The following is a 16239-nucleotide window of genomic DNA, read 5'->3' as shown; positions in this document are numbered from 1 at the left end:
AGTCATTTACCGCGCGCGCCCGCATCAGTTGTGCGCTCGTTTATTATTGGCATTGATTTGCCGTCATACTATCACTACTCTGCTGAAGTTAAGCATAATCTGATGACTTCAAATGTGGCACAGGTATGACGGTAAGACACTTACATTAGCAATCAAAGATTTGAACTGTTCTGCAGTCATTTACCAGTAGGCACAATTTATATGACCAAACGAAACCCCTTCAGAATGTATGTAAGTGATTCACTCATTATCGAGTTCTCTCTCATTGTGTTAGTTGACAGCAGGAGGCAGGTACAGCCTGAGGAAACACCACAGAGTGCAGAAATTGTGGTTTCTGGAGCGAAGAAAATGATTAAAACTGTGGAGAACACTTCCATTTGGACTAGCCAGAGGGCTCCTGGAGAAGAATGAGGTTGAAGGAAAATGACAGACGAATTACTGCTTTAGAGCTTTACGTGAACATGACTTGTGACTTCACAATTTGAAGTGGCGGATGCACACTAACGTTGCAAAATCTCATGCTCACGAATGCTGCATTTATTTGATTTGGGGGGGGGGTGTTGCAGTTTGCAGTTTATACTGTATTTTTGTAAATATATCAGTAAATATGAAGACAAAAAAAGGGTCCAGGGTGCTCAAGGAGTTCAGTCAGATGTTTGAAGGTGTCGGGAATTCAAATAAATGTGGAAAAGAGAAAATCCAAGGCACTCTTCTTTAAAATTATTTAAAAAGCCTTTATTTTACTGGCTATTTCATAATAGAACATTTTTAAAACATATGGAGAAGAAACCCACGCGTAGCGGCGCAAACAGCCTTCTTCAGGGTGTAAATATATTTACTGTATTATATTGTCTTATTATTATCAACAAGAGTTGTGAAGCTTAATATTGTTGTGGAAACCATAATGCATTTTTTCAGGATTCCTTGATGAGTAGAAAGTTCAAATTAAACAGGATTTATTTGAAATCTTTCATATAAATGTCTTTACTGTCACTTTTGATCAATTTAATGTGTCCTTGCTGAATAATAGTCTTTAAAACTCTTTGAATAGTACGACCTCCTGAGAACCAGACAAAAAGAATTGTTTTTTTGTCAATACATTGGATCAAAAGCAACAAAAGAATTTTTGATAATATATTTTATTTATATTTGTGCTATGTCCTCTGTAGTTATTAAAAAAAATGAAAAGACATATAGGCCTAAGCAAAAACAATGTTTGTTTTTCATTCACTAATCAATTTTGAGGTTTCAGGCTGATTTTTAACCAAACTTTGATGATTCTCAACAATTTTATGAAATATATAACATGATTTTATATACTATTTTACTTTATACAATATGTGTGTAAACATGGCCATAAATGGGTAGTCTCATTCTAAACAATGTCTCTATACATTGTATCTAATTTGCATATTAATGTCTTCTTGGTTCAACATGCATTGAAGGTAATGTAATAATGGGAGTAATAACTTGGCTCCGATTTCATAAGAGTATATCATTCATTTTTTCAAATTTCAAATGCCTGATAAACATGCTGCGAGTCTTGTCCACTAAAAAGGACATAACGTTCTTCTGAGAAGTTTAATCATGACAAACAACTTGAAAATTAGTCAGATTTAAATGATAATTACCCGTTCCTTGTCATTTTAAGACTAAGGAACAGGAGTTGTCAGTCAAACCTCTAAACATTTAGTATCTCTGAAAATACTTAAAATATAATGTCCTGCACAGAGGACAAAAGTCAATGCTTGGGTCTTAGGAGCTCTCAGTATTTTTTTAGTAATTAATATTGAGAGGCCAGTTTATTTGACTGACTCGGATGGACATATTAATGCTTTTATGCCAAAACACGTTTTTCTTTTATCTCGAGCACATAAAAATCCATTTTTGCTTTATTATTGGCCATTTTTTAATGATCTTTTGCAAACACAAGAAAGGGTTCGGCGCTGAGAAATGACAGAAGATGGATTCGAGTAAAAAAAATAATACTGTATCCTTAGAATTTATTCTAAATATAAACATCAAGGTTTGGCATATATCCTTTCACACTCAGTTGGAAGACCATTTCAGTTGCACACAACACTTTCTTTTCCAACTCAAGCATGCCAATTCTAACATTAGCAAAGACGTTAAAAAATAACAAAGCAAGAGGAAGAGAGACCAAGAGATGAAAAGGAACAGAAAAAAAAGGCAAAAAAAAAAAAAAGGTCCAGCCAGACAAGCAGATCCTCAGAACAATCAAACAATCATGATTTGTCAGATCGGAGTTCTTAAGTCTTTATTTACTTGCATAAGCATATCAGTAAGAAAGTATGATAATGTTTCAGTACGTGGAAAGCATCTCGAAGTGCTCCACATCTTAACACAAACTACTATATACAGTCGAAAAGGGAGGTTCCTTTTATGTACAGAAACACTGCTGCACGGCCCATGAATCCTACTTTACACACGCTCTCATGAACTGAGTCCAAGTGGAGCTGCAGCAGAAACTCTATGGCTGGGTAGAGAGAAACAGTGATATAAATCAGTCCACAAAATAGACCAATCTGCCCTTCTGCAATCAGCCAGCAAGGGTATTTTGGCACACCGCACTAAAAACCATCGGCTGATCCTCAACAGAGGAAAACAGAATCTGGCACTTCCAGTTACCGCCGTAGGACTACGGTAATTTGTGGCAGTGGGTTTCCGATGCTTTTGAAGATTGTCACCTTTGCACTGACGTTCTAGAGCCGAAAGACAGTTTTGCTCGGCTGCCTGACTTGACGTAGTCCCCAGCTGGAGCTCTCTGGTTTTGCCCCCTCCCTCCCTGCCGGCACTTCCCTTTAGCCTCGGGCTCTGAGTCACTGAGCTCTGCATCCGGGCAGTAACCGTCGCTCTCCTGGCACGCTTTGCTGCCCCCTAGTGGCTGCTCAATGGAAACCGGTTTGGAGAATCCGGAGGTCTTGCGTGCGTTCTTCTCAAAGGCCCGAAGGTCCTCAGTTCGTACTAAACTAACAGTGGCCTCCTTGAGAGATCGACTGAAGTGTTCAAGAGAGGTTTTGTGGAATCCACCTGACTGACCCTTCCCTGAAATCTTGTTGCATGTGTCCTTATCAGTGGGCGTCTGGCAGGATGTGTCTCTTTGGAGTACGGGCTTGTCCATAATGCCGTTGGATTTCAACGGCCGGGTTTTCTCTGGTTCAACCTTGCCCTTCCCATTGGATGATTGACCGAGGAGGGCGGCATGCAGAGCCAGGGGTTTGCCCGACTGCTTTATGGCCAACGGGGGAGTCCCACCGTCTCGTCGTATGTAGATGGAGGCGGGCAAGAGACCGTTGGCGCGCTCCTCTATCCGCGCCCGTCCGAGATGGAGCTGCGGTTTGCCCAGTCCGATGCCTCCCTCACCAGTGTCATATACATTGCCGCTGTTATCCGGACACAGGGGTCCGTTAACAGATTTGGAGCTGGTTTTGCCATTGCCAAGCGACACTTTGGGCATTTTGAGTTTTAGGGTTATTCTGGGAGGAGGGTGGAACATGTTCTCTAAAGAAGAGGACACTGGAAGCCCTGATAAAAGCAGAAGTCAGTCAGTCAGTGGTGCTGGGCAGTAAAAAGATTAGTTATCTTTCATTGGATCTATTTGGCTGCATGAATTTAACTTGAACTCCAGTAAATAGAGTCCAGGGCTAAACATGTAAACAAATGATTTGCCCCCTTATGAAATATAAAATAATTAGAAAATATATTTTCATTTAAGAAATAAACTAAAATGGGTTTAGTCAAAAAAAAAAAAAAAAAAAAAATTCAATTCAAACTAAACATTTAATTTCATAATAAAATACAAATTACCTGCAGATAACTCTTGATTAATGAGCTTGACATGAAGATTGAAAATCTGCTCCTGTGCTTTACTCTGGGACAGCTTCAGCTTCTCTCTTCGACTCACCATGTAGCACAAGTTTCTCACCTGACAAAATGACACACACACAAAGATTATAACGTCAACAACTCACAACATGATACTGATGGTTTAAGCATGCATATACACACACTACCATTCAAAAGTTTGGGATCAGTAAGATTGGTTTGCAACCTTTGCGATTTCATAAGCGCAATAAGCCAAATCGGTTTAAGCGTGATTTCATGTTAATTGCAATTAATCATGCAGCCCTAATATATATATAATGCTTGGTAAGCATAAGAGACTTCTTTCAAAAACATTTAAAAAATCTTAATGACCCAAACTTTTGAGCTGTAGTGTACATAAACCAACTGAACTGTGCCTTCATCAATTTTGAGAGAACCACATGTAATAAGACAATGGGTATGTGTACAACAACACTAATAACAGACTAAACTAAAAGGTCTTTACACAAAACATAATGAAGAAACATGGATGATACAGGGAAAATTGTTCACAGCAAGAAAAAGACTACTCAGTTGTTGCACATCCTGACCCGTGCCTTAAAAAACAACAACAAAAAAACCCCCCTCATCCATTATGACGGGAGTACCCACCCTTTCCAGGTCCTGCCGCAGGTGCATGAACATGCGCATTCGTGTGTGTATGCTGTCCTCCTGTGGCTGCTGCAGGAGGTTCTCTTCATCTTCTTTAGGTGGCAGCAGAGCCTTATTAAAGTTGCTTTTCCTCTTTATCTTCCAGTACTGAAAGATGAAATCCAGCAGGTAAAGTGGCAGTCCAAGGTTTTGGGCCACTTCCTCAGGATGAACGAGGGTGTAGAACTCCTCCTCCAGCTCCTGAAGCTTCTGCGCCCTCAAGCCCAGTTTCTCGGTCTCAGTGGGAGGTTTATGACGGGCCGGACTCAAACCCGCTTCTCCTGCTTTAGGTTTACTGTGCTTCAGGCAGTAGGATTTGAACTTGACCTCATCACCTTCATCCAGGATGGTCTTCATCTCCAGGTTTTGCTCAAAAGCACAAGTGACGTGGAAAGGGATGGTGCAGTTCTTAACCGAACACTGGAAGACGAGAGACGGTGTTAAAAAACGTGGACAGTCCGAAATATAAATCTAGAACCATTATTTTAATAATTGATTAAATTATTTCTGCATTTAATTAATTTTATTTCGAGCATTTTACAAACAAAAAACCCCCATCTTGCTCAATGTTTTTCAAAACAAAATGCAAATTGCATATTGACTGTATCCTACACATTGCATACAAAAAAGTTAATATATTTATGGTACAATATAAACTCCTTACAGATTTTAATTATTTTATTTTATTTAAAGAGTTACAGTGCTTATAAAAATATCATGACTTGCCTAAAAATGTCAATTAAATACAATTAAAATTAGACAAATTAAAATGATATTTTTCTATTGCATTAGATTTTACATTCGAGGATGATTCTGTGCTAAATTTCACATATCCAACTAAGCAATAATAATTCACTGTCAACTATATTTTTATAACTTCTTTGCCCTATACAGCATTACCTGAATGCAGGCTCCAGTCTTGAGTTTACAGAGACTGCAGATGAGCGACCAGCGACTGGGAGGAATATGAGACACTTTGGTGATGGGTTCCATCCTCTCCGGGCATGCAATGCTCACCTAAAAACAAACACAAATTCTTAATACTTATTTTCTTTAAAGATCTCATAAAATCAAAAGTGGAGTTTTGTGGCTGTTAACTCTATATCATACACTTAAATAAAACAAACAAATAGGAAATATGCTGACATAGGAAAGAAAGCTCAATTTCATGTTATTATTAAAGAAACAATGTTAAGCTCATACAAGCATGATAACAAAGCAGGTGTAATTCCACTTTTGTGATACACAACTTACCTCTGGTATCCAGAGGGCACAGCTTACATGAGCCCATTTAGTGCCCGCCCTGGTGGCCTTCATTGCACCTCCTCTTTTGGGACACAGAAGGCACTGTGGGTTGATACCAAGCACACAAGTTCTGCACAGCCAGTTTCCAACTGGCACTTTCACAATGCCATAGCAGGCCTGCAAACAAATATAAGTGTGATGAACTTATCATTTTCTAGTTCACAATACTTAATACAATCATTTATTATAGGAATATTACAAATATGTCATTTTTCTTTTCTTATATCAGCATCAAAGGCTATAATCATGTCAAAAAATACAATATAAAATTAAACTTCTTACAACATTGCAACAGAAACTACATTACCATTCAAAAGTTTTGGGTCAGTCAGTTTTTTAATGTTTTTGCTCACCAAGGCTATATAGTAAAACTATAATATTGTGAAATATTATTACTCTGCTTTAAGTAAGTAAGTAAGTAAGTCCTTTATTGATCCTTTAACAGGAAATTACAGTGCTACAGCAGCTTCATGACAGACATAACATAACACCACATATTAGTTCAGTTTTATCCTGACATATTAAGTTAAAAATATATATATAACAAGCTACTATAGCATTAAATGCATAAATAAATAAATAAATAAATAAAAATAAAAATAAATAAAAGGACAAAGGTTATTTTTGTGCGTTGTAGAGTCTTATAGCAGCTGGTATAAAGGATTTCCTGTACCGCTCCGTCTTGCATACTGGTGCAATCAGTCTTTGACTGAAGGTGCTTCTGTTAACCACCTTCAGGGAGTGGAGAGGGTGTGCGGGGTTGTCCAGTATTGAGCCTAGTTTGTTTAATGTTCTAATTTAATATATTTTCAATTTTAATTTATTCCTATGATAGCGAAGCTGAATTTGCAGCATCATTACTCCAGTCTTCAGTGTCACATGATCCTTCAGAAATCATTCTAATATGCTGATTTAGTGCTCAAGAAACATTTTTATTACAATCAATGCTGCAGGATTCTCTGATGAGTTTAAAACTTTATTTGAAATCAAGATCTTTTGCAGCATTATAAATGTCTTTACAGTCACTTACGATCAATTTAATGCATTTTTGCTGAATAAAACTATTAATTTCATTAAACAACAACAAAAAGATCTTACTAAGCTTAAACTTTTGAACAGTAGTTTATATAATATCTGCAATATTACAAAAAAGTAAATACATTTTTAAAAAATCATAACAGGATGGTTTTTTTCGTTGACAAAGCGTCCTTCAGATTCTTGACAATTTACTGATGATATCAAAGGTCTCACCTGGTGCACACAAATGTTGCACTTGTCGCAAAAGACCATGTCATTTCCCTCCTCGCTGTCAGGTGAGCGACATACATCACAGATGACGTCCTCATCGTACTCTATTCCCAACCCTTCCTCAGTCTCGATGGCGTGGTTCATGTTGTCATGGCACTGCCTCTCCAGTGCCTCCATCACCCGCTCCATCGTCAGCTCATCCACTGGCCCGTCGCCTAAATGTAACATACAAATCGTACTTTATTCCTTGAAGCAAGTCATGACACCAAATCTTACAGGGAAGACACCAGACGAGGCCTTGCTTTTACAGGCATCCCCTCTCTTACCCATCGCCCCAAGCTCTGCATTGAGCTGCTGGAGCCAGTATAGATCCATGTCATCTAGGTCATATCTGCACATAGCCTCCGCTAACTCCTTGATATTGACATAACCCGTCTCCGTAGAGTCCTGACTCCAGCACTGAATATATTTCCTCGGTTTTGTGAAGAGGACCTCCTTTGGCTTCTCTGCTATGATCCTACACACACAAAATAAGTCATCATGAGATCTTTTTTTATGGAATATTGCAGTACTTATTATAAATGATTCATCCATGCACGCTAGGGTTGTCAAACGTACCGGTACTACAGGTACCAGTCGGTACTATATATACACACATATATACATACACATACATACACACACATACACACACATATATATAGTTGACGTACCAGCATTTCTGCAGCACCGGTATACCGAGTTCTAGGTATATTCGCTACTCGCTAATAGACGCTGCTTTCAAATGCTCTTGTTCATATTTGAGTGCTCTATGAGAGTCAAAGGTTTTTTAATTACAGTGGGTTTTTACATGTGTTGAGCATTGCAGCCAATCACAATCATATCTCTCGAGTGCGTGAATGCAATGGCCTATCAGAGTTGCTAGTCAGTAAGTTGAAAACGGACACGGTTTTGTTCTGTTTGCATTGACTTCCATAGTATGGAAAAATTACTTTGGAAGTCAAAGGGCCAATCAACTGTTTGGTTACCAACATTCTTCAAAATATCTTTTGTGTTCAGCAGAAGAAACAAATTCATATAGGGTTGAAACAACTCGAGTGTGAGTAAATTATGACAGAATTTCATTCACTAACCCATTTTTGGGTGAACTATCCCTTTATGTCACATGCAAGATGGTACATGTCCAAAAAACAGTTTTTGCTTGCTTTTATTCAGTGACATACCTCACAGAGGGCTGAGGGATGGTGTCTGGACTGACGAGTACTTGGACTCCTTTTTCCCATTCCTGCTTCCATGTGTCCGCCAACAGGTAATAATCCTCTGAAGTAATATGGTGAGAGTCTGGCAGCTTCATGGCACTGATCAAGTCTTTTCTGAACACCTACAAGGTTGAATTAAGACCAAATATCAACCTGAATGAGTGATATGCCCAATTTTACAATAAAACAATTTATTCATAAGTCTGCAGATAAAAATCAAGGGTCTTAAAACAGGTTAAGGTATTATTCTCCTGTGTTTACCTCTGCTGGTTTCTTCTGAGCAGAGGCGGGGGTGCCCGGTTTGCTTCCATACTTGTTAGAGGAAAAGGACGTCGAGGGACCTTTATGATACAACAACAAAGTGAGCCAAGAAAAAAATATACATTTTTGTTCCCTATAAAACTTACACGTAGATTAGGAATTTTGTGAGGCTCAGTTTGACTCACTCTCATTGTCTGAACTGTCACTGCTGCTTGAAGCCCTGAGTCGTTTCATCCTGACGTATCCTGCAATGAAAGAGAAGTCCAGCTCAAATGAGTCTTCAACTCAACCATGTTCCACTTAAAACCATTTAGGCACAATGATTTCACCTACACCTAAACAAGAGATGTTTTCACATAACAGAAGAAGGGGGATTTGTTAAAAATAGTAGTTTGCTACAACTAGTAGTCCAAAGTCCACTTCGGCTTTTATATCATTGATGGGACAAACAAAATTGACAAAGACCATAATGCAATATACAAGAACTGCCTGGTAAAAGTAAAGTACACAGATAATACCAGGAACAAAGTTACTTGCAACGCCATCACCCTGATCTCATTGAAAATAATAATAAATGAATAAATTTAAATTTTATTTACAGACTGAGAAACTTTTTGTGCTGTTTTCTAACAGTTCGGACTTGAATAAAAAGAGAAAACATGCACTTAACCTATTCATAGGCATGTTGTTTTCATAATTAGACATGTATCGTGATGTATCATTATAGGATTGTCTAGCAAAATATTATCGCAGAATTGTTGTATTGTGATATTATCGGTATCCTGAGCCGTGTATCGTGCAAGGTACCCTGTGATACCCACCCCTAGTAGGAGGAACCCTGATGGTATTATTTTAAGTAACAAATATATTTTAAAAACATGTCACATGAACAATAATTCAGTACCATAATATATATCAATGCCCCATTGAATGAGATTACAATAGAGGGCAGCTTTAATGGTTTTTCTTTCACTGAGCTGTTTTTCACTTACCATAAATTCAAAGAGCATGCTACTGTTTTTCTCTGCTGTGCATCTGCCGCTCGCTCATGCCTGAAAAAAAGAATAAGGCATGAGGAAAGAATGCGAAATTACAGTCTAAATGAAAATGTGGGGTGGTAGAACAGGAAGTGGAGTTGAACAGGACTGATTGACACCCAGCAACTTTAGCACAGCCTGTACTGCGATTTATTAGGCTCCAAAACCTGACTGAGGGGCCTCCTTAAATAAATATTAACCTAGTTTTCAAGGAGCAATTGGAGCCAAACCACACATATGAAACTATGTACAGACACACCTTGAAAGGAAAGCTTATATTAAGCAAGGCAAATTATTTAAAGTAAATTAAACCTCTGATTAGATCAAATCACACTGCCTAAAACAAAAACAAAAAAACACTTCCTCAAGAAAAAAAAAAAAAAAAAGATGGATTAAGGAAGACAAAGTGAACAGCAAATAGTTATTTTATTACTAACTAGTTGATTCATTTTAGATTTTTTCCCCCTCATATATTGTTTTGATATTTTTCCAAAAGCTTTAGCTGTCAGACACTTGGCATAGTAAACCTCTGGGAGAAGTTGAGCCTTAAAAGCTGCTATAGTCATAAAAACGCAGACAGGCGTCTCTGACCATTGTGTAGCGACCTTTGAAAATATTGTGCTATCGTTTGAGTTGGTTATTTCTGTGGTAATGGTGAGGGCAGTTGCCAGACAGAGTGGACACTATAAATACCAGACTGGATGAGAACAGTCAAAATGGAATTTGCATATTTAGCAGCAAGTTGTTTTATATAGTGAATTAAACACATTGTGCTCCCTGAAGGACTCACTGCGCAAACAAAACAACAGGAATTTATAGAATTTAGAGTAATTTCAACATCATATCAACCCTAAAACCTACAAAAAGAGAGGGAATTTGTGTGACCCATGTAACAGTTTAGCATTCAGGATGAGACACTGAGACATGAGGTAATATAACGCCGTCTCTCATGGCGCTTTGCAGACTCTGCTCTGGCTGTGCACACGCAAGATCATGTGTGTTTGAAGGAGGCGTGGCTTTGGAGACGCTCTGAAGGGAAGGTGGCATCTCATGCTTTCAAAGCTAGCTTGCTATTGCTAGCCTCTCCGAAACTGCCTAACCTACCTTTAAAGGCCCACTGACTGAAGTGTCTTGGAGCGGGCAGCTTTGTTTGATGCGTTGACGTTATTTCCACTGAAACAGGAAGCTAAGGCGAGACATATTGAATGGCTCCTACCCTTTTCAAAAAGCCAATAGCGTTTAGTTTACCTCACATACTGCAAGTACTTGACAGCACCATGGAAGTGAATCAGAGCGCTGATGATACGTTGGATTCAAAAGTAGAGGTGTTAATTAATTCTAGCCATTTTATTCTTAAACAACGTACAGTTGGAAAACGGAATAAAACTTGAGCGTTTGAGCAACCGAACACACATCTCCAACCCATAATGCTCCGTGACGTGTCAATGGTCGCTTTGGCCAGCTGGTTTTTATAGCATGGGGGCGGGACGCTTAAGATTCTAGAGAGCATTTGATTGGACAGAAGATGTGATGTGAAGCTGAAGTCCACGTTGATGTCATAAAAAATCCATGATCCATTTTAGCGGAACTGAGAGACTAAGTTTTAAATCTCCTAAATGCGACTTTTGTCATTGATTTGGAACACACCAGCTAATTCATAACCGTAAGGCTAACGTATGAATACTAAAAGCTAAAAAACTTACATTTTTATTTCAGGAGACCTTTAAGTGTGTGATCAAATAAACTCAGCGGTATATTGAATATTCATTATATATTGAATTTTCCGACCACAGACGTTTGAACAATAGTGTACTTGCTGCTTAGGCTATATAAACAAACAACAAACTTGATGCGTGTAATTACTATAAAGAGACCACTACTAGACAACTTCTGACTAAACCAATGGCTTGTGTTTGAGGAGAGGTTGTCTGGTGTTTGTCCCAACAACAGTAGACGCTGGTTTGGAAACAGTCAATAAATGTTATCAATTCTTAACACACTTCACTTGGCTAACATAATTCTAGTATGATCCTTATTAATATCATTATCAAGCTGGTGTGGATTACTACTATTGTACTAAACAAGCATTTCTACATTAGATCAAAAATATAAAGCACTTTTTATTGCACTGCAATGTCTCCAGACTAAGTAAACGTAAAATCAATCAGTGTGCCTCTTCACTGCTCCATGAGGGACTTTTGACCAAACGCAGAGAAGAACATCTGCTTCTGACGCACACACTCCCCAATTCGCACAGTGCGAATGTTCACTATAATGAGACTGAATGGGTGCTTAAGATCTGTGGCTCTGCATTTAGAAAGGACTGAGAGTGGTAAACCGAAACAGTGAGTTGAGTTTTTTCTCAAATTTGCAAGGTTTTAAGGCAAACATGAATTTGTTGCAAGGGGAGACCATCTAATCTGGGTGGCCTTGCATTGTAGCAGAAAACCCACACTCCTACTGTAGAATGATAAAGCACAATGTTCTGCCCAGACAGATCACCCCACACCCCAACACTAACAAAACTGAGAGCTACTAGACCACCACACTCACCTCACACTGACCTAGTGTGCCAACAAACCGTCCCATTTACTGGCTCTTTTAGAAATGCACTGTTAAAACGATCTTTGAAATTAATTTGCTGTTAATTTTGAGTTGAATTGACCCTTAAGAACAACTATTTTTTTGCTAGGAAACAAAATGTTTTGAACAAATCTTTACTTTCAAGCACTATTTTCCTCCACTTCATGCGTTCCAAGACTGACTGCATCATGAACCAATAGTATTCAAGTGCAGCCGGAGCAATATTTGATGGACCTAAACGCCTCTTTACTGAAGAATGAGTTTGAATGACACTGGAAGAAACATTAAATGAAACATGAATAAAATTAACTAGGAAAGGGTTTTTAATCTATGGTCTGAGGACCCTCAGGGGGCCACAAGGGAGTGCTGGTGGGTCTGTGGAAAAGTTTAGAGAAAAACGTGAAAAATGTTCAAAAATTTTTTTTTACTAAAACTTAAAATATAATTTAAATAAATAAAACACAATTTTTTTCCCCCAAAAATTAATTTGTTCTTTATACATGAAAATATATAGATGCCTTTTAAATTTTGGAATGGGGATTCCCCTGCATGAAGATGGTCATATTTGGAAGCATCAAAAAGATTGAACACACCTGAAATAGGGCACCTTGTTTGCGAACAAAAACAACAAATTGGAAAATTTTATTTAAGATTTTATTTTTTGAACAAGGATCTGCTGACTGACCGAACGAGACTGAGGCATGTCATTTGTTTGTCATGCGAGTCAACCTCGTTTCACAACAAGAAGATAAAGGAGGTAGAATAATTCTAAATTAAAATGATGTGGTACTTTTAAAAATTAAGGTTCCAAAATATTTTTCTTTTTAAGAATTTTTATATAAGAGCCACTTTGGGTTCCCCCAAAAAACTTTCAGTGATCAGCTCTTAACCATTTTCTTCTTAAGGTGTGCAGTAACACGCAATTTTTTGGGCAATAGGGTCCCTTGTCTATTAGGAATTTATGAGGCACAGATCACAGAAAACTTTTCAAATCCATTTGATCAACTTGTTGTGAAATCTGCGTGGGGAAATCCTCCGCCATCACACGAAACTCCCGATCACATGGATATGACTGGAATAACCATAAATGTGACTGCACCTTTAGAGAACATTTTAATAATCTAAAGAACATTTTGTGCAATGGAAAGGTACCATGGATGTTAAATGTTCTTCATGGAACCACAGATGTCAATAAAGAACCTTTACTTTAAAAGAAGTGAAAGATAGTGAAACTATTTATTTAGGCTATTATTCGTGTTGATTTGTTTACAAATGGATAAAAATCAAGCTCAAAAGTTGACAACATTGTGGGAGAAAAAAAACTTTGTTTTCATTTATCAGCATAATTAAAGGAGTAGTTAACTTTTAAATGAAAATTCTGTCATCATATACTCACCCTCATGTTGTTTCAAACCTGTATGAATTTCTTTCTTCTGCTGAACAGAAAGGAAGATATTTAGAAGAATGTCAGTAACCAGACAGTTTATGGTACCATTGACTTCCATAGTAAAAAATTTTCCTACGATGGAAGTCAATGGGACCCAAAAACTGCCTGGTTACTGACATTCTTCTAAATATCTTCCTTTCTGTTCAGCAGAAGAAAGAAATTCATACAGGTTTGAAACAACATGAGGGTATATGATGACAGAATTTTCATTTAAAAGTGAACTACTCCTTTAAGGTTGTTGTAGGAGCCCCTAATTGACAACAAACCTCTATTATTGAACGATTCTATTATTAACAAATCTTTTAAGTGAAATGATTCAGAAGATTCGACGGAAAACGCATATTTCCTCCACCTAGTGCCCAGACCACCTCACCTCGACACCTACTTAACTGCCTATAGTTCATTCTGTAATGTTGCATTAACCCTCCACGAGAAGCATAGCATTTCGCGGGAAGCAGTGGGGAGAAACGGAAGCTCGAGGAGGGCATTCCCGCATTCCAATAACGATACTTCCGCTCCAAACTTCTGTTGCACGGCTTCAGAATTAAAACTTAACATTGATTTCGTGTCATTTTTAATTAAAATGTACAGGATGCACAGCATTTCTATATATTTATTCGGTTTATCGGTTGAATCATTCATTGCGATAATGCAGTGGTTCAAGTGTTCTTTACCAAACGAGGACTATAAATACATTTATCAAGACTTTAAAAACAAAGTTGTCTGATAACACTGTTTATATACAGAACATTTCCAGCGGAAAATATAGTTGTAATTATGCAAAAACATAGTGTCCATTCACAGAATTAAAACAGTTCAAACACCACATTACCTCTTTATTAGCCTCAAACATGATGCAACGAGGAGAAATATATTTAGCGAGCCCTTACGTTGTAATGACTATTTCGCAGTTAGCAGCTATGCCCATGCTGGGAGAACACATCTGCAAGTTCACACAGCTAAATAAAGAACTGGAGGATAAACACGGCAATGCTTTACGGTAAAGTCTCACTAAACAGTGTTTATGTGTGAGCATTATGTGCTGGCGTCCACCATTGCTGTACGCGCGAGGGTTTCTGACGGCCTTGGCGCCAAACTCGAGCCGCCCTACATGACGAACACTCTCCAGTCACTACAATCCCTTCTACTGCCATAATGCCACTTCCTGCGAGTATATAACATCATTCAGAGCGTGATCGCAAACTTTAACGCAAACATAATGGTATCGCTGCTACCAATATAGTCCCAGGTGTGTAGTGTGGACGTAAAACCTTGCTCATAAAGGATCTGTATTGAAGCAGCAGGCCCCGCTGCCTGGATAAACTGGCACACTGAACCCAGTGTGGAGACACGAGCAGTATTGTTCATGCAGCACCCTTACCTCACATCCAAAAAATCCAGTGTTTCGGGACGATCGTACACGGCGATAGACTCCGCAAGGCTGTATTCTAGTTAGCAGTCCAGAGATGCGGCAAATACCAGTATTTTCGTTATTTTTTTTTCTTTCTTGTCCCACTGTCAATATCCCAAAAGCAGAAATCACCCTCTCACCACGACACAACAGCTCTATTGTACTACCCGAGCGCTGGGTCCTAAACTCCGCCCCGTTCATGGCCTTACTGACCGAGAGCACCAGTGCAAACTACTGTATGGCATACTTCTTTTTCTGGTGTAGTTAAATGTCTCCTAGTTGCCACTATGGATGGCTATGATGTTAAAATACAGAATAAAGTAGCAATAATAAATTATCCACCAATAAGCAGTTATCATAGTTTATATCTGTAGTAGGATGGGTACCGGTGTTAAAAGGTTGGAAACATTGCTATTTTTTTTTTTTGAAGAAAGTCTCATCAAGCCTGCATTTATTTGATCAAAAATACAGAAAAACAGCAATATTGTTAAATATTATTTCAATTTAAAATAATGGTTTTCTATTTGAATGTACTTTATAATTTATTTCTGTGATGCAAAGCTGAGTTGCTGAGACTCCAGTCTTCAGTGTCACATGATCCTTCAGAAATCATTCTAATATGCTGATTTGATACTAGGTTATTAGCAATGTTGGAAACAGTTGTGCTGCCTAATATTTTTTGGGAACCTGTGATACTTTTTTCAGGATTCATTGATGAATAAAAAGTTAAAAAGAACAGCATTTATTCAAAATAGAAATATTTTCTAACAATATAAATCTTTACTATCACTTTTTTTTTTTATCAATTTAACACCCTTGCTGAATAAAAGTTTTATATTATTTAAAAAAAAAATACTGACCCTAAACTTTTGAACGGTAGGCCTAGTGTATATTGTTACAAAAGATTTCTATTTTAAATAAATGCTGTTCTTTTTAAAAACTTTTTATTCATCAAAGAATCCTGAAAAAAAGTATAATTAAAAAAATATCAAGCAACAGAACTGTTTCCAACATTGATAATAAGTCAGCATATCAGAATGATTTCTGAAGGATCATGTGACACAGAACTCTGGAGTAATAGCTGCTGAATATTCATTTACCATCACAGAAATAAATTAGTATATTTAAATAGAAAACCATTATTTGAAATTG

General features: G+C 37.8%; 1 protein-coding gene across 1 annotated transcript; it reads right to left on the bottom strand.

Annotated features, from left to right (window-relative positions):
* Positions 1-1968: 1968 nt before the first annotated feature.
* Positions 1969-15268, bottom strand: jade3 (jade family PHD finger 3). Its single transcript, XM_081381174.1, has 12 exons — positions 15058-15268; positions 9602-9661; positions 8795-8854; positions 8610-8689; positions 8313-8470; positions 7416-7606; positions 7093-7304; positions 5791-5958; positions 5437-5553; positions 4498-4956; positions 3829-3946; positions 1969-3546 (listed from the first exon to the last, which is right to left on the bottom strand). The coding sequence occupies exons 3-12, from the start codon at positions 8841-8843 to the stop codon at positions 2705-2707; spliced, it is 2394 nt and encodes a 797-aa protein (XP_081237300.1). The 5' UTR covers positions 8844-8854; positions 9602-9661; positions 15058-15268; the 3' UTR covers positions 1969-2704.
* Positions 15269-16239: the final 971 nt, after the last annotated feature.

This window comes from Scardinius erythrophthalmus (assembly GCF_964197995.2).
Source record: "Scardinius erythrophthalmus genome assembly, chromosome: 12".
Taxonomy (NCBI): Eukaryota; Metazoa; Chordata; class Actinopteri; order Cypriniformes; family Leuciscidae; genus Scardinius; species Scardinius erythrophthalmus.
This window is presented reverse-complemented; position numbering and strand designations above follow the sequence as displayed.